Source organism: Pseudorca crassidens, chromosome 9, assembly GCF_039906515.1.
Source record: "Pseudorca crassidens isolate mPseCra1 chromosome 9, mPseCra1.hap1, whole genome shotgun sequence".
Classification (NCBI taxonomy): domain Eukaryota; kingdom Metazoa; phylum Chordata; class Mammalia; order Artiodactyla; family Delphinidae; genus Pseudorca; species Pseudorca crassidens.
In genome coordinates, this window is record NC_090304.1 from 12829340 (window position 1) to 12852312 (window position 22973).

Consider the following 22973-nt stretch of genomic DNA (forward strand, 5'->3'; position numbering starts at 1 on the left):
AGGCAGGAGGCTGGGAGAAGAACACCAGGTTCCAGATGAGGAAGGTAATGTGCAAAGGAGACAAGATCAGCCCAAGGTCACAGAGGTCTAGTTCCAAGAATCCAACTCACTCTCATAACCCCAACTTGTGTTCCTTCTACTGTCACAGCTGCACACAGCAGGTCCTGCTGATGCCGCCTGTGAAACGTCTCCCCTCACTGCACACCGCGCTCGCACCAGTGTACACACACACCCCGACTCCATCCAGCTCACTGTCACTCTACAGGACTGCTCAGCCTCTTGGCCCCTCCCAGGGAGGCCACTGCTCTCACCTGGTCTCCCAGGAGCAGATGGCATGCCAGCCGGCTAAGAACCGGACAGAGCTGGGACCTACCATTTTCTAGCTGTGCAGCATACTTCATCTCATTGAACCCGAGTATCCTTATCTGTCAGAAGGGAGCAGTAACAGACCCTGCCTCATAGGGTCATTTAAAAGAAATGGAGCACGTTAAGCTTGCCCTGGACTGGCCTGGTAAAGGCAGAGACACACACAGGTCTCCTCACAGCCCACCCTGCTCAAAGGCTCCAAACACCACTCCCCAGTTCAAAGTCCTCCCACGGTGAAAACATTTGTCCACATAAAAACCTGAGAAATGTTCACAGAAGCATTATTCGTAATAGGTAAAAAAGAGGAATTAACCCAAATGTCCATCAACTCGTGAAAGAAGAAATAACACATGGGATGGGCCCTATGGTGAATATTATTTGGCCATGAAAAGGCATGCAGCACTGATATACTCCAATAAGGATGGACCTTGAGGGAATTCCCTGGCGATCCAGTGGTTAGCACTCTGCACTTCTAATGCAAGGGGCACGGGTTCGATCCCTGGTCAGGGAAACTAAGATCCCACAAGCCGTGCAGTGTGGCCAAAAAAAAAGATGGACCTTGAAAACATTATGCTGGGTGAAATAAGCCAGATACAAGAAGACAAACATTATATGATTCCTCTTATATGAAACACATAGAAAAGGCAAATCCTTAGAAACAGAAAGCAAACTGACGGTTGCCAGAAGCTGGGGGGAGGAAGGAATCAGGAGTGATTGCTAATGGGTGTGGGTTTCTTTGAGGGGTAATGAAAATATTCTGGAACTCGATAACAGTGATGATGGCCTCTGAATATACTAAAAACAACTGAGTTGGACACTTTAAAAGAATGAATCTTGTGGTATGTGAATTACATCTCAATACAGCTGTTACTTTTTAAATTACCATTAAAAAATATAACAACATAATACAATGGTTAATATATAAAATGTGAAAAGAAAATCCTCCTGTAATGCCTCATGCTCTACAAGACGGGGTCTAAATCGCTCGGACACCCGAAACCTCCAAGCCCCGCCCCAGCCTACCTTGCCACAAACATGGTGAACTTACCAAGCGTGACCCATCACTGCCCCCAGAATGAGTCCTCCCCACTGCAGGCCTGGGCTCCCAACATTCACCCCCAAACAGCAACCAAGGTTACTCGTTTGGCCTTCCTTCTGTCTCAGCTCCTGGCTGGTATTCTGAGGGCTGCCCCATCTGTGACTTGAAACTGACCCAGCAGCCCACCTCACCTCTCCCGCTAAACCAGAACCTCCCAAAGGAAAGAGATCTGGACCGGCCTGCTTCCCTCCTCTCTGTCCCCACCCCTCAGGCCACTGTTGTGTCAAAACCAAAAGTAGATCCCCGTGGCTTCCTGTGTGCTAAATCCTTGATAACAGGGTTCTTGATCCTGACATCAGCGCTCCTTAGAACGGTCAGACTGATTTACAGGTGAGGAAACAAAGGCAGGGTAGGGTAGTGAGAAGGAAGGGAGGAAGCAAAGGGCAAAGCTAGGGTCTGAACTCAACTTTCTCTGCCCTCTATGCTAGCACGTGCTGCCACTTTCGACATATAATCAAGAAGGCCCAGGGCTTCCCTGGTGGCGCAGTGGTTGAGAGTCCGCCTGCCAATGCAGGGGACGCGGGTTCGTGCCCCGGTCCGGGAAGATCCCACATGCCGCGGAGCGGCTGGGCCCGTGAGCCATGGACACTGAGCCTGCGCGTCCGGAGCCTGTGCTCCGGAACGGGAGAGGCCACAGCAGTGAGAGACCCGCGTACCGCAAAAAAAAAAAAGGCCAGATATCTAATAAGCGCTCAACAATATTTCATTCTTCAGACGTCCATCTGACCATCACATAATTCAAGTTTAAGGTTAGATACTGCAGAGCAGGCACCCCTAAAATTAGCTCTAAAAATGAAATGAATACACCTGATTGTCTTTGCAATCAGCTAATACCCACCTAGGCCCATCTGGTTTCTGGCTGCACTTAGAATTTTTCTAGGTACCACAAGACAAGTGCAGACTGCAGCACAGAACACCAACGGTGACTTGACATCTTCCCGGCGCATTTTTTTTAATATATAATTAATTAATTAATGTTTAACAAAGATCACACAGAACAGGCTCTACACGAGTCGCGCACGGTCCAAAAGCGGTGGAGGCAGCCACCACACAGCCCAGTTGGCATGTCTACAAATGCAAGTATTAAATTTAACATCTGTCTTTAAAAAACGATAACACCCAGTGCCGGTGTGGGCGTAATGAAACAGGCAGTCACATGCATGCTAATGGCAATGTAAACAAGGCACCCCTTTTGGAAAGTCATTTGGCAAGTGGTGTCAAAGAGTACAAAGATGCCTGGAAATTCATCTGGAAGAAATCATTTCTGTGTCACAGAAAAAGTGATAGCGTGAAGATATTCATCCCTGCATTACTTATAACAGTGAAAAACTGGCTGCCGCCTAAAACTCTAAACAGGAAAAAAGTTAAGTGAATGACAGTACACCCAATCCATGCAGCTATAAAAAAAATTATGGTTCTATCATCCATTTATCACCATGGAAAAAGTGTGCTCTTCATTTAGCCTTCTGCCATCAAAGGATCTGAAATTGTCCCTGTCTGTGATGACAATTATTTTAAATAAGAAACAACCTGGAATAAGTCGTAGCTGTAACTACTTTAAAATTACAATAGTTCTCCAATGAGGAGAGATGCGTGGCTTTTTTTTTCCTTTCTCTAGTTTCTTTTCTTTTTTTTCCAGTATATATCTATTTATTTATTTTGGCTGCGCCAGGTCTTAGTTGCAGCATGTTTAGTTGTAGCATGCAGACTCTTAGTTGGGGCATGCATGCGGGCCCAGGGATCAAACCCGGACCCCCCTGCATTGGGAGCGTGGAGTCCTACCCACTGCACCACCAGGGAAGTCCCCTCCTTTCTCCAATTTCTAAATTTCTTTTAATATTGTTACACTACTCTTATATAAATAGGAAAAAATAAATTTTAAAAAAAAGACCAAACTCATTTTGAGCCCTTTCAGTCTCACATCAACCCTGAGCCTCCCCAGCCCAGAATACAGCAGCCACTTGAAATGCAGCCGTGGCTGTTCACTCTTCCATTTATCTAAACAGGGCAGGGCTTCCCTGGTGGCGCAGTGGTTAAGAATCTGCCTGCCAGTGCAGGGGACACGGGTTCGAGCCCTGGTCTGGGAAGATCCTACATGCCGCGGGGCAACTAAGCCCGTGCACCACAACTACTGAGCCTGTGCTCTAGAGCCCGCGAGCCACAACTACTGAGCCCATGTGCCCCAACTACCGAAGCCTGCGTGCCCAGAGCCCGTGCTCCAGAACGAGAGAAGACACCACAATGAGAAGCCCGCGCACCGCAACAACGAGTAGCCCCCGCTCACCACAACTAGAGAAAGCTCGCGTGCAGCTACCAAGACCCCCTGCAGCCAAAAATAAAATAAATTAAAAAAAAAAAAAACAGGGCAAATACTCCCAGAAAATGCCTCAGCAAGATGACACCAAATTCAGGCCCAGCACCGTCATAAATCCGCATCTCCAATTAAAACAGTCACAACCACAAAAAGTGCCCAGGTAACCGGGCATGGAAATAAAGGGCTGATGAGTTGGGGTGACAGGATTGAGAATTATTTTTTAATTTTTTTATTGGTCATAGGCACAATGCCTGGCACAAAGTAGGCACTTGATAAATATCTGAGGCAAAAGTTTTTTGTTGTTGTTGTTTTGATGGGAAGTGCGCGCAATGCCCCACGCGCCCTGAGTACCAGGGCCCAGCACCACGCACCCTTGGGGCCTCAGCATTACCACCCATCTGGGGCCACCTGGACATGGTTCATAAATTCATAAGAGCCCGACTCTAGAACCAAGGTGCCAAAGTTTGGTTCCTCACTTGATTTGCTGTGTGTGACTTCAGGCTGGTTGCTTAACTTCTCTGTATCTTGGTTTTCCTTTCCGGTAAAATGAAGGCAAGAAGAGAACCACCTCCTTAGGTGATCATAAGGATTCACTCAGTCGAAACACATAAAGCACTTGGCACAGTGCCTGGCACATAGAATCAATGTCAAGTAATCATTAGTACTGACTGTGATTCCACTTTGCAGACAAGAAAAACTGGGCCTCAGAGAGGTTCAGTAATCTCCCAAGATCACACAGCTAGTAAGAGGCAGTGCTGGGATTCAAATTCAAGTCCAAAGGACTTCAAAATCTGTGCTCTTGGGCTTCCCTGGTGGCGCAGTGGTTAAGAGTCCGCCTGCTGATGCAGGAGACACAGGTTCGTGCCCCGGTCCGGGAAGATCCTACATGCCGCGGAGCGGCTGGGCCCGTGAGCCATGGCTGCTGAGCCTGCGCGTCCGGAGCCTGTGCTCCACAACGGGAGAGGCCACAACAGTGAGAGGCCCGCGTACCGCAAAAAAAAAAAAAAAAGAAAAAAAAATCTGTGCTCTTTTTACTAGAGCGCATGCACACACACACATATATATATATTTAGGGGTGCCATGGCAAAAGGTAAAAATATTATGAGATAATTGGAAATAATATGAGATTGAGAGGCAGTTAAATGGGATTCTAGTCGATTGTAACTTGGGGACACTACCAGCTCTGGGGGCTTCCCTGGTGGCATCTTTTTGAGGCAGGCTCCCTCCAAGGCATGAACAGAGACCCAGACAGGGTCCCTACCTCCTGAAGTTCATATTCCAGGGAATGGGGAAACAGAAACAGTAAACCAGTAAGATAGTTTCTGGTGGTGGTAAGGATGGAGGAAATGAAGCAGGACAGCAATAGAGGGGTCTGGACAAAACACTCGAGTTAAAGCCTGAGAAGGAACCAGAAGGATCTGGGGAAGAACACTGCAGCAAGTGTCCCCCACCCCTGCACCCCAAGGGAGAGAGGAGGGTGGGCGCCAGTGTCTGCTAAAACAGAAGCAGCATGAATGGAATCAGTAAAAAGGGGCGGGTGGACAGGGTGAAGTCAGAGAGGAAGGATGGGTCTGGTCATCCGGATCTAAGGTTTAGGGTCTTACAGGCCACCATTTGGGTTTATACCAAGTGCAACATGAAGCCACATGGGCTTAAGCAGTGGAATAACACACCTTTGGGGGACAAGAAGAGTCTCAGTGGGACTTCCCTGGTGGCACAGTGGTTAAGAATCCGTCTGCCAATGCAGGGGACACAGGTTCCAGCCCCGGTCCGGGAGGATCCCACATGCCGCGGAGCAACTAAGCCCGTGTGCCACAACTACTGAGCCCGCGTGCCACAACTACTGAAGCCCGCGTGCCTAGAGCCCGTGCTCCACAACAAGAGAAGCCACCGCAATGAGAAGCCCGTGCACCACCATGAAGAGTAGCCCGCACTCGCCGCAACTAGAGAAAGCCCACGTGCAACAACAAAGACCTAACACGGCCAAAAATAAAAATTAATTAATTAATTAATTTTTTTAAAACGAGAGAAGAGTCTCAGCATGAAAGTAAAAGAACCTAGCACGTGGCTGGCACTCTATAAAGAAAGAAACCCGAGTTTCCTTCTCCTTGTGTCACTAACCCTATATAACCCTGGACAATCATACCCTTTCTGGGCCTCTGACTGCAAAAAAAGGTTTGGTCTCAGTGGTTCTCAACCCTGGCTACCCATTAATACCACATGAAGAGTCTGGAAAAATAAAAATAAGACAATGATGCCGGGGATGGTGTGTGCCCACGCACGCAGGTGCTCAAATCCCACTCGTCAGGAGTGGGAACCTCCAATCAGTATTTTCCCTCTCTTTTTTTTCCCCCTCAGTCAGTATCTTCTAAAAGCCCCCCAGGTGCAGCCACAGTGGAGAAGAGCCCACCAAAAGTGTATTCTAAGGCCTTCTCCCCCTCTATGGTGTAAGTACTACCCAGGAGAGGTGCCCAAGGACAGAACGAGCCACCTTTTGAGATAGCAAATTCCTCCTAGCTAAAGATAGTCAAGCAAAAATCACTTTCTCAGAGATGAAACCTAAGAACTGGATACCCTTGAAAGATCCCTTCCAAAAGGGATTTTTGTGGTTTTTTGACTTGCTGGGTGACCCTTCAGTGAGCAAATCGTAGGTCTCATTGTCCCAGCTGAAACCAAAGAGAGCAAATAAAACAGCCTGTGTGCCACCCCTTGCCTTTCTTGTGGCCATGGCAGACATCACTAACTGATCCCAGCACTCTCTCCTGCTGAGCTAGGCCACTCCAAGCGGTCTAAGAATCCCTTCCATGCAGGGCTGGAGCAGCCACTATCAATCACTTGAAAATGGACATAAACTGGAACCCATTTGTCTTCCCTAGCCTAATGTCCCTCAGGTCCTTTCTCACTCTGACATTCTTTGAGGTGATAATCCTTTTTATCTTCCTATAAGCAATGATTAACTACCGAGTTGCCTGGCAATGAGCTCAGCTGGTTTGACTGGGAGATCACATGTTCTATCCCTGAGGGCAGGTTTTGCTTTATTTTGCTTTATTCTCTCAAGCTCAGTCTCTTTGTCCTCCCCAGGTGACATCTCTCCCCCGCTCCAAGTAGCTGCACCCCCAAACATTGACTGAACAGGGCCTGAGACAGACTCTATGATTAGATCAGGGCAAACCAGTCCCATTCCTGGAAAAGCTCATCAAAGCCGGTGCCCTATTGCTATTACTGATAGTTGAGACAATAATAATGAGGCCAGCTGGCATTTATGGAGCACTTTCTGTATGCCAGTCCCCATGCCTGGCTGGGGCACGCTGGGGGCTCCCCATGCATTTTCTCACGGAATCTCAATCACAGTCCTCTGAGGTATTTATTATCGCCATTTGGCGCAAGAGAAAATTCAGGCCTTGAAAGCTACTAAATTGTTGTTGATCACAAAGCAGCAGAAAGGAGATTACGGAACAATCCCATCCCTGGCTCTGCGCGAGTCCCTTCACCTCTCTGTGCCTCAGTGCTAAAATGGCCATAATTAAAAGGATGAAGAGGGAGCCCAGCACAGTGTGTGACAGTGCAGCGGACAGCTTGGAAGAACTTGCTGGACTCTGGGTAAAAGACTAGAGCCCCTAAAAAGAGTACGTCCTAACCAGGTGTGACCAACACTGAGAGAGGAGCCCTTTTTTTGGCTTCACAAAGTGATGTGTTCCGGAACAGCTGTGTGAATACCCAGCTTTCAGAAAGCCAACCTCCTCGCCCCGGGGCAGGCACCGTGGGCACCAGGGTACCACCGTTTCAGTAGGTTTCCGGGGTTCTTCCTCCTGCCTCATTCCTGCCGGGCTCCCAGTCACTGGCTCTGAAGGCGTTATCTCCAGGCTTATGCCCTGGAGCCTCTAAACACTCTAAAGGCTGAAAATTGCTCCAGGGAGGTGGTGGGAGGGGGAACTTGCCCGTGAATCCCTTTGCAATGGGATTTCCCTTTGACCAGGTCTATCTCTTGTGTGGAACTTGGCATATCTGGCCTCGCTCCTAATAAACGCTAAGCCTTTCCTTCAATTTCACATCCCCTGCAGTAGAGCTTAGCACCACACATATCACGTTAACACCGGCTTCCTGTCCCACCGGGCAGGGTGAGGAAAAGTGGAGCCTGGCACAGGAGTACCTATCACAGCATCCCTAAAGAGTACCCACTGAATGAGCAGAGGTGGAACATGAATCCTCTTCTGAGATCTAGCGATGTGGCTATTTGTCACATCTATAAATGCGCTTGTTAGTTTAGACCTACGGTCTCACAAGAGGAAGTCAGTGACGCAATCACCTGGGAATGGAAGGACAGCTGGGCCCCCTACTAACAAAGACAATGTTACCCCTCAGGGACGTTTGGCAATATCTGGAGACATTTTTTATTGTCACAAGTTGGGGGAGGTGGGTACTGGGATCTATCAGGCAGAGGCCAGGGTTGCTGCTAAACGTCCTACAGTGGCCAGGACAGCCCCCAAACAAGGAATTATCAGGCCCCAAATGAGGTTGAGAGACGCTGCTCTAAAGGAAAAGAAGCTGTCCCCACTCACCCCAACCACACTGGGACACAACCTCAAAGCCAAAATGCCGGATTCCAGGGGACAGCAAAGGCTAAGCGCTACACGTGCCTCTTCCAAAGGAAATCAAAAGGCTGGTCACAAACTCTGTGGTCAGACAGAGGCTGAGGGTCTGAGCCTCACCCCCACCCAACACGTGGCCCTTTTTCTTTTGCAATGTTTACTGATACTTAATATGTGCTAAATACATACCGTATCTTATGTACGCCCTGTAACAGCCCTAGAGCTGAGTCATATACTCACCACTACTTTATAGATAAGCGAAATGAGGCACAGAGGTTAAACAACATGGTAAAACAAGGAATTCCCAGGCAGCCTTCTTCCTCGAGAGCCCTAGCTCTTAACCAGGGCACGTACTGTCTCTCAGCCCCATGAACAAGCCTACAAGACTATCAACCGAAGTGACTTCAAGCTCTCTGATGTCCACCCTCACAGGGATGGACTCCCGGTAGCCAGATACAATGAGGCTACATTGGATGTTATGTCTGAGCCATGAAAACAATTTCAGCACCAGGTCTGAACTGTAATAAGGACGCAGGATCAGAGACGGTTTCGGGTAGAGTGGTTTGCAGGAGGAGGTGATCTTGAGGAACGGATTGAGGCATGAAGTCAGGAGACGGGTGCTTGATGATGAGGCCAAACTATATGGAGCAGAGCTACGTATAGCAAACTAAGAAAGACAGGCTACCCAAGGCCTATCCCGAGGCCATGGGTATGAGACACCCACGAGCTCGGGGCTTTGAGACCTACCCCTGACCAATCTGAGATCTTTGGATTATGGCATCTCCCCCACTCAGGGGCCCCAAGCTGTACCCCCCTCCCCAGCCTCTGAGAGCTGTCACCATCAAAGACCCAGAGACACTCTCTTCTGATTCCAGAAACCCGGTCCACCCATCCCAAGCTCTGACAGCCCTCCTGAACCACCAGAAGCCCCCTCCCCCTTTCAGGACTCACCCAGAGAACCTGTCCTTCAATCCGAAGGCCCTGGGACTGCTTCCACTACCCTGTGCTTTGAACCCAGACCTCTCAGCAGGAAACATCCCCCTAGACTACACTCCAGCTAGCAGCCCTCAGCTCCCTTCGAGGGCTCGGGGGCCCTCACATCCCATTCTGGTCTCAGAAGCACAGCAACCCACCAGGAGGTTTCTGTGGACTTTGAGCCTTTTTTCTCATTTCGAAGCTCTTCACTCTCCATCCTGTATAGAGACCTACATCCCGGAAGTCTGAGGGTTGAGCACCCTGCCCCAATCTGAGGATGTATTTCATACCACCCACCACCCCAGCTCTAGCTCAGGCCCCTCCCTTCCTTGGCCCAGGCTTGGGGTTCAGCTCTTCTCTATCTCTCCCATCCCAGGCACAGGCGCACCCCTTTATAGCCTTAGTGTGGAGCTGATCCTCCGCCTTTCCCACTTGTGGCTCTGATACCCTGATACTCAGTCCTTGTCCCCAATCTCAAGCTCTCAGCTCTTCACCCCGATCTGAGTTTCATCCCCCTGCCCAGGTCTTAGGCTCTCAATTCCTCCTACATCCGTCGCTTGCACTCAGTACCCACACTTCCACTCACTGGGTCAGGGTCCAGTGAGGAATCCATCCCTGGGATATGCCCAGCCCCCTTTCCTCTTAGGATGAGCTCTCTAGCCCTGCAAAACAGGCGCAGATGCGAAGCACCCCCCAACCATACTAGCAGATCCCCATGGGAGATCGTGGAGGAGGGAGTCCTGGGGGTGCAAAGTAGATGGTCTGGCCTCACCACCAGGGTCACCTGACCCATTGTGCCACAGAGCGGGGAGCGGGAGGGGCTCTGAAGGGCTGGGAGCTGCTGGCCACATGCTCCTTCCCACCCATGTGACTCTCCTCCCTTGGAGATTCCTCGCCGCCACCTCTCCACCCCTGCCCCCCATATCCTTCTGGAAGAGGAAGGGACAAGCCCTCCTGTCCAGGGTCAGAGCCTCAGTGCCCTGCCTTCTCCATGATCCCAAAGCACAACTGGTGAGTGGGAGGGGCCGCCTCTCCCTGACTCCCCCCCCCCCCCCCCCCCCCCCCCCCCGGGTCAGGCAGAATGGCTGGCCTGTGCTGCCTCTGCACACAGGAAGTCACCCTCCTTCAACGCATTGCCTTGAGGCCTGCCTTCCCACCCCACCCAGGAAATCTGGATCTCCCCTGGGCAGTTTTCTATAAAGCCTGCAATAATCTCAAAAAAAAAAAAAAGAAAAAGAAAGAAAGACAGGCTAGGCTGGAGAGTACTAGATCTAAAAGAAGGGATTAGTGCTTGTTAAGTATTTTCTGCCCGAAGCAAGGATTTGACGGATCGGGATGGCCTCACCACAAGGAGAAAAGACAAACAGGACCATTACTCTCCTCCATCAAGGCTGGCTTTGGCTGGTTGTATGTTCTCTCTCTCTCTCTCTCATGATCTCCTGCTCTAGCTTAATTAACATTATTGTCTTTTAGAGATCGTTATGATTCAAAGTGAATATAGGTCCATATCTTCAGATGTGCCAACATGTCATCTTAAATAAGAGCTCCTGTCCTGCACCCTTACAATTTCTCTTCACACGGTAGGATCTGGTGACCACTCTAGACAACAATGCTCCTGGGCACTAAGGCAGAAGTTGTTTGAACACCTGCACAGCAAGTCTGCTCAACCTTGGGCACGTGGCAGCTGCAGCCCCAGAGTCAGGAGGCACTGTGTTAATATGGGTGAGCTGGGAGCGAACACTTAAGCCACAATCCAGATTGGGTGCCTCACACACCTTCCCTCATTTAACCCTAGTAACACGTGGCCCAGCAATTATTACCCATTTTCCAGATGATGTAACAAGTTCCAAGGCATGGCTGTAGAGAAGAACATAGACCTGGGTCCATGCTTCTGCTGACACCAAAGCCCATGCCCTTTTCCATGCTTCTCTTCTTATGGGACACCCTAAAGGCATGTCATCCATGCCCAATTTCAAGCTCTATGAAATCCAAATTCATTCACAACAGGAAAGCCAAGACCCCAACATGATGCCATTATTTCATTCATTTGACCTGGGCCAAGGCCCCAAAGTTTCAGGCAGCCTTTACCACTTATGGCTCCAGGACCTAAAATCCACGGCAAAATCACTCTTAGCTTCTGTGGTTTGGGGAAGCATTTCATTCCTGCCATGTCATGGCACTTGAGCAGCAAGTATCAATGTGCCTCCCATCCCACAGGAAGAGACCCTCCCACCTGTGAGAATGGCCCTCAAGCCTGCTGTCCTTCCAGGAGACTCACACACACCCTGGCCCATGTAGGCAATCCTCCCAGATCTCCCCGTGTCCCCAAGGAAACCCACAACTAGCTGGTTGAGGTTCCGGCACAGTGTGTGGCCATGGACCAGATTATAGGTCTTTGGCCTCGGTTTCCTTCCCTGTACCTACAACATAGGATTACACGAGTTAATACATACAAAGTGCTGACAGCAATTCATAATAACTATTCAACCTATGGTAGCTACTATTTTTATCATCTTCACTTATCCTAAGGCAATCATCAGAGATGTGTTCAGAGATTTAATCACAAAGTCATCTGAATAGTCTTTATTACAGCAAAAAGTTTTGGAAACAAACCAGACAACAGGATGAATGAGATAAATTAAGGCACCTCCATATAATGCAATGGGATGCAACAGCCGAAAGTTAGAGAAGGGAAGAATATTTACTCTCAAGGGAAAAATGTTTGCAACATATTATCACTACTTTACGAAATGCCCCTGAGAAGAGCAGAGGAGAGTGAACTCACCCCCAGAGGGTCTGCAGGGTACAGATTTGTTTGTTGTCTCCTGTATTTGCTGAAATTTTTCTAGATGCAACCATGTTTGTTTGTTTGTTTAAAGAAATAAAAATGTTTTTCAAAAGACTTTCTGAGTAACAGTGACCCTCCAGGAAGAAGCCTCATGTTTATGCTGTGACCTCCTGGGGTACCACCATCTAACCCAATAAAAAAAAAAAGAAAAATATAAATTACAAAGCATGTGTAGGAAGGAATCCTATTTTAGGAGAAAGAGATAGATAAAACAAGCATAAAAAAAGACAAAGATCACCCGTCATAAAATGGTACCAGGAGTTAATTTCAGGAAAGTGGAGATTACAGATAATTTTGCTTTCTTTTTTTTTTATTTTATTTTATCTTTATTTATTTATTTCTGGCTGCATTGGGTCTTTCTTGCTGCGCGTGGGCTTTCTCTAGTTGCGGCGAGTGGGGCTACTCTGTTGTGGTGCGCGGGTTTCTCACTGCGGTGGCTTCTCTTGTTGCAGAGCACGGGCTCTAGGCGCGCGGGCTTCAGTAGTTGTGGCACGTGGGCTCAGTAGTTGTGGTCCGTGGGCTCTAGAGCGCAGGCTCAGTAGTTGTGGCGCTCGGGCTTAGTTGCTCCGCGGCATGTGGGATCTTCCCCGAGCGGGGCTCGAACCCGTGTCCCCTACATTGGCAGGCAGATTCTTAACTGCTGCGCCACCAGGGAAGTCCCTGCTTTCTTTTTTATTTATCTGTATTTTCAAATTTTTTATATTTAAAAAAAAGAACAAAACAGAACTGACTCATAGGGGAATCAAATCAATCTCTGGATCAGGATCCTCCAGTCAACTGCACTAACAGCCCCCAGACAGAGATTCGCATGAGGCCAGTGCAGATCACCATGAGTGGAATGAGGGCAGCATGGCCTGGAGGTAAAAAAACAACAACAACAAAAAAAAACATCTAGGCCGTGAGTCTCAGTCCTCCACTGTCCACCAGATGGGTGAAGCCCTCAGAGCCTCAGCTCCCCTGAGACGTCCTAAGTTCTCACTCAAAGTAGACCACACACTGGACGTGTGGTCCAGTGGTGGTCCAGTGGACGTGTGGTCCACAACTGTTAGCTCCCTAACAAACCCATCTACCAAAGAACGCAGAGCACGGCCAATAGCTTGTCCCATTGGGGTGGTCCCCCCGAATTATCCAGAAGGGCAACTACTAAAAGTCAGGCCTCCTCAGTTGCCAGTCAACACCCTCTCCTCCTAAGGGCCTTCCTGGACCAGCCACTGCATAATGGTTTTCAGTCATATATGGGGGCACTGATGACGCACATTTGGGGACTTTATACTAGTTTTCCACCGTCCCTGGAAACAGAAACCACCTGCATGCCCACCCCCACCCCACACCTTCCATCACTCCATTCCCTATAATAATGGCTTCCAGGGTTTTTGGCAATGATTGAAGCCATGATTAATTCAATTTATACTCAATTCAGTACATTCACACACACACACACACACACACACACACACACACACACACACACACATAACTGAAACAAGTTTCATAAAGGAATACTTACCCTTCCTACATACAGTAGATGCCAATATTTTCTCTTCTATCATTTTTTAATAGATAGAATATATTCTATCTATTAAAATCACTAAACTGATTTTATGATCCATGGTTTTAAATATACTGCTTTACAACATGCAAGTCTATGATTTGGTTTTCTAAACCACACTTTAAAAGAACATTTTCTGGGACATATTAGGTAGACTCATATACAACTACCGGTATCAAAGGACCAAAAACAGTAATTTCATATGGTTCAACCTAATAATTATGTATGAACCAAACTAGGGGACTCAACTGCCCCATTTGCCTCTTGAAAGCTAATTCTAAATTTGACTAATGTTAAAAACTGGGCTACACAATGAATGTACATTATTATTGTGCAAAAGACAGATGGCACCTGAAATGGACCGGACAAGACACTGAGAGATAGTCTGAGCCACACCTTAAATGGGAATAACAATGACAAACTCACAGGGATGCTATGAGAACTGAATGAGTTCACGTATGTTGAAGGCCTTGCAAACTATAAGGTAAAATTAATATTCTCGTTTTTGTAAGTAGTAAAGTATGCCAATGTCTTGGCAAAACAAGACCACAAGTGTGGTCCATGCTTAGTGGCGAAGGAATAACCGCCATGACACAAGGACATGAAAACGTGGTAGCCCCTCAGCCAGTAGCAGGAAATGCAGCATCACCTCGCTGCCATGGAAACAGGGTGGCATGGTCCACACAGACTCCCTCAACTTCCCATCTCCTGCAATTAGAGTCAAGGATTATGTCTTTAAACTTTCAGTTGGTGGCATAAAATAAGTCCTCTTGGTCCTACAGAAAATGTCCCCAGAGATAGGAGGTGGCCACAGCCAGAGCTGGCCAGGTCACAAGAGAAAGAGAGACACTCAAGGAAGACGCTGTTGCTTTAAAGGACATGGTCATTATTCCTGTGCTCTTTGGGGGCAAAGACCACACTGGCCATTCTTCAGTCATATCTTGTGTTCATCTGACCTATATTAATTCAATTATATTAACTTGTCAAAAGAGAAATATAATTTAAATTATGCTAGCCGAGAAGCCTACACTACTTCACATTATACATTTTAATATATATATAAACACATATACATATGTATGTATGTATACCATCCATTGTAGATTTAATCTCTTAAATCCAATTTAAAATTTTTTGTAACACAACGTTTACAATTCATAATTATGGCCTTTTGCCCTAACTTTAAAAACCTAATTCTTGAGAAAATGAAGTAATGTTCTTAAATTTCTATATCTATTTACAAGGAACTTTAATATAATGTGATCCCATTTAACTTATCCAACTACCCTGTGTGAAAGGTACCACTGCTATTATTAGCATTTTAGAAATGTGAACGCCAAGGATCAGAAAGGTTAAGGCACACAGCTAGTTAGATGGTGGAGCTAGGATTCCAACTTGGCAGGCTGGCTCTCAGGTCTATACTCTCTTCATCACCCAGGGGTCTTATTTATCTCTGAGTTCCTAAGGACAAGGGCTGCATCTAAAATAATTGGAAAATATATGTAATTGAAACACAAATTAGAGACAAAGGACTAACTTCCTCAGTTTCCAAAGCGCTTGTACAAATTGATAACAAAAAGACAATCTTTTTTTTTTTTTTAATGAACAGGGAGTTAACCCCCGCCCCACCAAAAAAAAAGAAGGAATTAATGCAAATAGCCCAAAACAAGAAAAAAATGCTCAAAATTGAAGCTATAACTAAAAGTAACAGGATACAATTTTTTACCTCTCAGGCTGGCACACACTTACAAATTTAACAATCCTCAATTCAGCTGAGAGTATGGAGAAACAGACACTCTCCAAGCCTATGCATGCAGGTACAAAGTGGGGAAAATTTAACAGCCATCAAATTTTTAAATGCATGTACCCTCTAACCCAGCCATCCTAAAATTAGAAATTTACCCTATGGAAATTCTTGTGAAGGTTACAAGAAATATGTATCAAAGACACTCTCTGAAGCATGATTCCTAAAAAGGGGGTCAGAGTGTCTAAAAACAACTTAACTGTCCATTGACAGGAGAATGGTGAAATAAACTATGGGAAAGTCACACATCAGATTAGGCAGTCATTTAAAGGAATGAGTTAAAACTATGGGCACAGATATGAAATAATCTCCAAGATAACTAAGTATTAAAAAATTAAAAGCCTAAGTAGAAAACAATGTATATATAATGTTTCCTTTAATGTAACTTTTTAAAAAGCTCAACACAGATACTTGTATACATTACATAGAAACTTTTTTTTCCTGGGAGGAAACCAAGGTTACCCACAGGGTTATCTCTTTGAAGAGGACTGATACTTTTCTAAATGTTACAGTTTTAGATTGGAGGGTTTTCAACCTGGGCTTCATGGTCTATTTTAAGGAGTCTGTGAAACCCCTGAAATTGGATACTGAATTGTAAATGTCTGCATTTCTTTTAGGGAAAGGATTCTTCGCTTTTGCATACCCTGTAAGGGTCTTAAACCTCTCCCTCCCCTGAAAGATTAAGAACCACTGTGTTGGACCCGTACTGGTGCTGAGTTTTAATATTCACTCACTTCTTTGCTCAGAAGCCATGAAACAGCATTGGATTGTGACCAGCACAGGCACTCAGAAAAACACCACCCCATCCCTGCCCTGGAGAAGGAGATAGTTTGTGGCATAATAATGACATTGTCTGCTCAAGCCTCAGAAATGGCAACAGGGCACAGCTTCCCTCTAACAGGAAGAAGGAAAAGTGGAACTGAAAATTATTTGCATGTTTAAAATTAGACCTTCTGTGGGAACTGACACTACTTCGCTTTCAAAGTGCCTCCCATCTGCTGTCTCATTGCCACCACCCAGTCACCCAGGCATTTACATGCCGTGGAAATTCTGAGACAATAGGATGACTATTAAGGAATCCTATCACTGATAAGGAAGTAATAACAAATTTCCTACAGCTCCCGTCTTCCAAGAGGTCACCAGAAAAGCCACTGGAAAGCCATACGGGGAGGTGACAAAATTGCTGTGGGCTTCTCTGGTCTGAGAGACCTGCAGCTTCCAGAGATCTCCACTTAGACACTCTCTACCCCTCTCATGACCACTCCTTCCCTGGCAAATCCAGTGCCAGCCCTTTCTCTGGAGGGGCAGCAAAGACGTCACATGCACAGCCTGTATCACACCTGTGACTGGTTAGCCGGGGGTGATCAGAATGATGTCAGCCCCACAGCCTGTAAGAGTCACGAGGCCACCTGCTTCTCTTGCTCATCACCAGGACCTCCATTCAGTGCCTGTCCCACATCCAGCGCGTCCCCAATTGAAGCAATTTATCACATTTACAAGTGTGCCGTAACCACAACATCTTTACATAATTCCGTACTCAATATTTTTCTTTAGCTTAACTTTTTATTAAGTTTAAACAAATTTATTTACCATGACCCTCATGGGTCTGACATCTCACTTATAACTTTTTTACTAACGCTCCCCTAAAATAAATAATTATTAGCATTTTTCTAAAATGTTCTGTGAGCCAAGTTCATTTTGCACACCACTAGGGTTATTCCGCACCACTGTGTGGGAGACACTTAATAAATATTTGTTACATGAATTAATGACCTGAAGCCCCACCTCCCCTCCGCAGATAACAGCAGCAGCCACAACTAGCAACGGGGAGACTCGGAATTTACAGAGCAGTTCCTCTTCCATCTGACTTGATCCTCTCCGCCACCCAGTGAAGCAGGAAGTATTAGTCCCATTTTCCAGATAAGGAAATGAGGAGTCACAGAGGTTAAGTGTCTTGCCCAAGTCTAGGCAGCTACTAACTGGCTGAGCGAGGACCTAAGCCCAGGTCTTTCCATCCCAGATCCCATTCTGTCTCCACTAAAGCAGGCCTGCCTCACATACTCAGGCTCCCAAAGAAACATGAGCAGGAAAGGGGGTTCCTGGGCTGTCTGTGTTACAAATGGAGTAGATTCTACAGGGTTTAGAATGCAGAAAACCCAAAACCCCATCAGGGTTCAGGCCCCACAAGCCTGTCCTTCACCACAGGTCAGTCACCTCCTCTCTTTTTATTTCCCCCTCCTTTTTTTATTGAAATATAGTCGATTTACAATGTTGCGTTAATTTCTGCTGTACAGCAAAATGATTCATTTATACCTATATATACATTCTTTTTAAAATTCTTTTCCATGATGGTTTATCACAGGATATTGAATATAGTTCTCTGTGCTATACAGTAGGACCTTGCTGTTTATCCATTCTGTATATAATAGTTTGCATCTGCTAACCCCGAACTCCCAATCCATCACTCCCCTACCACCCACCCCTTGGCAACCACAAGTCTGCTCTCTATGTCTGTGAGTCTCTTTCTGTTTCATAGATAGGCTCATCTGTGTCACCTCCTCTCTTAGCTGCACACTGAAGACTTTTGTAAAACACATGAATTCTTCCAGCACAGGACGGTAAACTGGAGCGGCAGAGATGGCAAACCCACCTCTGCCATGTACTAGTTATGAATCTTTGGTAAGTTCTGAACCTCAGTTTTCTCCCAAATAAAACGGGATCAGGGAATTCCCTGGAGGTCCAGTGGTTAGGACTCAGTGCTTTCACTGCTGGGGCCCAGGTTCGATCCCTGATCAGGGAAGTAAGATCCTACAAGCCACGTGGTGTGGCCAAAATTAAAAAAGAAAAAACATTAAAATAAAATAAAATTGGACCATGAATAGCACCTACCTCTCAGTTATTTCTGCAATGGTCAAATGAGATAATGCATTAAAACCCTTAGTGCCTGCCACATATAAAGTTACCTATTAATTAATGTTGTCAGCAGCATTCTATTCGAAGGGAAAATTGCCTCTTACCCTACACTCTGAATAATTCCCTTGGCCAAGCAGTGAATGAACTAAGTAAGTAACTGCTGATGAAGTGCTGGCTAAACCCAGGCCTACAGTCATTCAGCAACTCTACCTGGGCCTCAACCCCAAGCAAAGATTACTTTTAGGAGCTAAATAACCTCTTTGCTGACCGAAATTGCTCGCTCAGGAGCCAGGATTCTCTCTGCTTAGGAAACCTTGGGTGTTCTGTGGTTATCTTCACCGTGTGGCTAAACTTGAAGTCGGCTCAAAGTCACAGTCTAACCATAAACCAATTTGCTCTGTTTTCTTAAACTGTCTGCAAACAAAACATAATCGTTTGGTTTTTCCGTTGTTGTTCTGAAGCAAAACAAAAATATTTAAAGTCACCCCTATGAGAATTTTAACAAGCAAGTTCAAGGGGAGTCAAAATAATTTTTTGTACCCTGGATGAAACAGGTAGGTAAGAGGGCTTAAGGATTAGCTACAGTAGACAATAAACACAAACAGCTATTATTCACCAGGAAACAAGAAAACAAAGGAAAAGCAAATCCAAAACACTATAAGACCAACAAAACAGCTATCACTCACCAGTTTGTTTGTTTGTTTTTCATTCTAAAGCAGCCCACTATCAAACTGATTTTATAAAGAATCTGTCAGGACTGCTTTTCTCCAAAGAAGGAGGCAAGGGGGGAAAACTGCTTTGTCACATTGCCTAAAACATACACACAAACCAAAATTAGTGGGCAAAAATGCTACAAGAATGGGTGAAGTCACCGCACCCAGCAAAGTCCTCATGTTGGAATCATCTCTGGCCATCCTTCCTGTCTTGGAGAAGGGGGATGAGAAGCCAGGTTAAAAAATTGCTTTTCCAGCCCTACTAAGCATTAAGTCTTCCAGCACCTCAGCTTCCTTGCTTCCGTACCCATTATCATTAATGCCCAAACAGAGCTTCATCTTTTCTACAACTTGGCCATTTTTTAAGCTGCTACAGTTGATTCCATTTAAAAACACACACCATCCAAGCCTTACAAAACCAACCAAGTGTTAGGGAGGCAGTCGGATAACTTCACCCACATTTCCTATATGTATGGTACAAGCTTCAGAAATCTCAAATATGACTTTCAATCTCAAATATGATTCGACTTTGAAAAACTCAATTTACACCCACAGTTTCAGGAGTACACAGTGAGGCAGGGCTGTGCCTATTGTAAAATTAAGAACAAAGAGAAAACATGGCCCAAAAAACAGCATCATGAAAATCTGAGGCACGGGCAAGTGACACAGGTTCCAGTCCCAGCTCCTCTACTGTCTTGCCAGGTGACCTCAGCCCAATCACTGTCTTCCCTGGGCCTCAATAGCCTTATCAAAAAAAGAAAGAAAGAAAAAGAAAAGAAACAAGCAAAGGAACAAAGAAAAAGGACTTTGAGCTACCTTGAAGTCTGGTCCAGCTCAAAAACGCGCTGAATCCCTGAAATACCCAGTATCAAAATAGACCGTCAAATGTGGATTTTGAAGATGCTTTTTCAGAGAGCCTTTTAGACTTCCTATTTTATAATGTATCCAAAAATGAGAAATAAAGAGCCCTCTTGAGTTTCTACAGGACAAATTAGAGAGGAAGGAAATACCTGAATAGGGGACAAGTGTAGCGTGGCAAGATGCTATTGAAACACAAGGAAGGATTGGGCAAGAAATAAATTTACCCAAGAAACGTTTCGCTGATTCAAAGCACAGCTAGCAACCATCAGGGCCCAAGCAAAACCATAAATAATATAATAAAATATATATGTACCAAAGTAAACTAAAAATAAATGAAGTATTTCTTTAGTATTAACTTTGGTACAAAAGATCTTCAATATGAGGCAATATTTTTTTAATCTCATATACTATTCTCAATGAATTTCCTTACAGGGTCACGGAGAAGACAGTCCATACACACTGTACCTTAATGTTAACCCCATCTGGACACACTTTTTTTTTTTTTTTTTTGCGGTACGCGGGCCTCTCTCACTGTTGTGGCCTCTCCCGTTGCGGAGCACAGGCTCCGGAGGCGCAGGCTCAGCGGCCATGGCTCACGGGGCCAGCCGCTCCGCGGCACGTGGGATCTTCCCAGACCGGGCACGAACCCGTGTCCCCTGCATCAGCAGGCGGACTCTGAACCACTGCGCCACCAGGGAAGCCCTGGACACACTTTAATGTTTACAAAGCTCTTTCAGACACTGGCCAGTGAAAGTCCCTCAAACAACGCTATGGGGCAGGTGGTCCCATGCTACAAAAGCTATTAACTGAGGATGGAGGAGACGGAAGAGCAAGTCCAACCTGCACCCGGCCCTGGAGCTGGTCTTCTGACACCTAATCCAATATTCTCTGCAGGAGGTCACAGAGCCTTCCAGGCCTTCAGGACAGCCTGTTCAAAGCCTGCCGAGGAAAACTGTGCGGGAACACTAGCAACCAGAGCGTCCTTTGGGTGCTGAGAGTTGTCGCAGCCCCCAGGCCCCAGCTGCCTTCTTGTCCTGCCTGCTGGGCTGCATTGCTGCCCCAAGGCTGACGTCTCTGCTCTCAGACAATCTTTTTATTTGTGCTTGAAAAGTTTTCCCTTGTAATAACCTACAATGGAAAAGAATCGAAAGTATATATATAGATATATACATATATATGTATACCCGAATCACTTTGCTGTACACCTGAAACTAATACAATATTGTAAATGAACTACATTTCAATTTAAAAGAAAGAGAAAGGAAGGGACCTGGAAAAAAAAAAAACAATTTTCCCTGAAGCCAGGTTCCATACCCAGCCAGTAACTCACTTCCCAGGTTTTCAAACATCATGTCCTCAGAGCCGCTGTCTGTATAAAAGAAGCAAGGTTTTTCCTTCACAAAATGCACAACAGGGGTATCATCAGGGCCCTTTCCACTGCGAGTTCAAGACCCTAGCAGTCTCCTAGAAAGCTGTGAGGACGAACCCGCTGGCTCAGCTCCCGCCGCAGGGCTGGGTGATTCTGCTTTTTCACTTCCAGTTCCCTATCTGTGAAATGGGGACATCTCCCAGCTGCCCGGCCTCACCCCGTGGGAACACCGTGAAGGGGAAACGGCGCTTTCAGAAAGATCGTCACCAAAACGGCAGGCACAGCATTATCTGAAAAGCGAAGCTAGAAAACAGGGCGGGGAGGGGGGGGGGAGCCGGCGCCCACAAAGCACGAATTAAGCATCCAGGGAAGCAAGCAGCTTCTCCGGGAAGAGGACCGTCGCCCGGAGGCACGCCTGCGAGTGGCCACCTTCTCCCCAGGCTGAGAACTTTCCCCAGAAGCAGCGCCCTCTGCCCGGAGGCCCCGCGCCTCTCCCACTGCCCGCCGCCCGCCGCCCGACCCTGCCCCGGCTCCCCGCGGCCGCCGCCGCTGCCCTTCGGCCCGGCCCCTCGGGCCCCCGCAGGCCGGGTCGGAGGTCGGCTGCGGCTCGGCCAGGCCCGCCCGGCTCCGCGTCGGGAGCCCTCCACAAACACGCCCCCTCCGGCCGCCTCGGGCTGGCGAGCCGGGCCCGCGCCGGCCAGATGTGACCAGCTCGGGTCAGGGCCGGACCAGAGACGGCCTGCAGCCCGCGCGGGGCCGGCCACGGGGAGGCTCCGGGCACCCGGGACCCCGAAGCCCACCACCCTCCCTCGCGTACGCGGCAGCCGGGGAAACGGCTCGGTCGCCGGCGCGCGAGGCCGGCCTCCAGCAGCGGGGGGCCCCGAGGACGCGGACCCCCCGCCACCTCCCCCGATCCCCGCAGGCAGGGCGCACCCGGGCAGGTGCAGGGGCTGCCAGTCCCGCCCCCACCCTCCTCGCGCCCCCCCACGGGCCCACCCATCTCACCTGGCCCAGGCGCAACAGCAGCAGCAGCGGCGGCAGCGCCCAGCGGAGCCGGGGCGAGCGCGGAGGCGGCCGCGCCTCCCGCGCCGCCTGCTTCATTCCCCGCGCGCCCTGGAACGTGCCCGGGACGCGCGAGTCGGGCCCCGCCGTGCTTCCGAGCCCCGGCGCCCTAGTCGCCGCCTCCAGCCACCGCCTCCGCCTCCTCCTCCTCCAGCCGGTCCGCCTCGTCCCCGCTCCGCCCGCCCCGGGCTTCCCCGGGGACATGGCAGCAGCGGCGGCGGCAGCGGCCACACGGCGGAGCCTGGCGGGGCTGCAGCGGGGTGGACGCGTCCCTGGGCGCGCAGGGGCTTCGCAGGGCGGAGCGAGCGGCGCCCACCCCCCGCGCTCAGCACCCTGATCCCGGCTCCGGCGGCTCCGGCTGCCTCCTCCGCGCTTCATGCGGATGGGGCTACAGGGAGCCTCGGCGAGCGCTCAGCCCCCTCCCTCCCCCTCCCCCTCTGAATATTCATCGCTTCCTCCCACCCCGGCCGGCCGACCGGCTGCCGAGCACCGCGGCCCATCGCCGCCCTCC

The 22973-nt window shown here is 48.0% G+C and overlaps 1 protein-coding gene across 2 annotated transcripts in view; it reads right to left on the reverse strand.

The window, feature by feature from the left end:
* PTPRJ (protein tyrosine phosphatase receptor type J) overlaps positions 1 to 22877 on the reverse strand; it is a 169871-nt gene extending 146994 nt beyond the window's left edge. For both annotated transcript variants that reach the window (XM_067748999.1, XM_067748998.1), the window contains exon 1: positions 22406 to 22877. In XM_067748999.1, coding sequence (XP_067605100.1) covers positions 22406 to 22840 — 435 coding nt within the window. In that variant the 5' untranslated portion in view covers positions 22841 to 22877. The remainder of the gene's footprint in view (positions 1 to 22405) is intronic.
* Between the last annotated feature and the right edge of the window lie 96 nt (positions 22878 to 22973).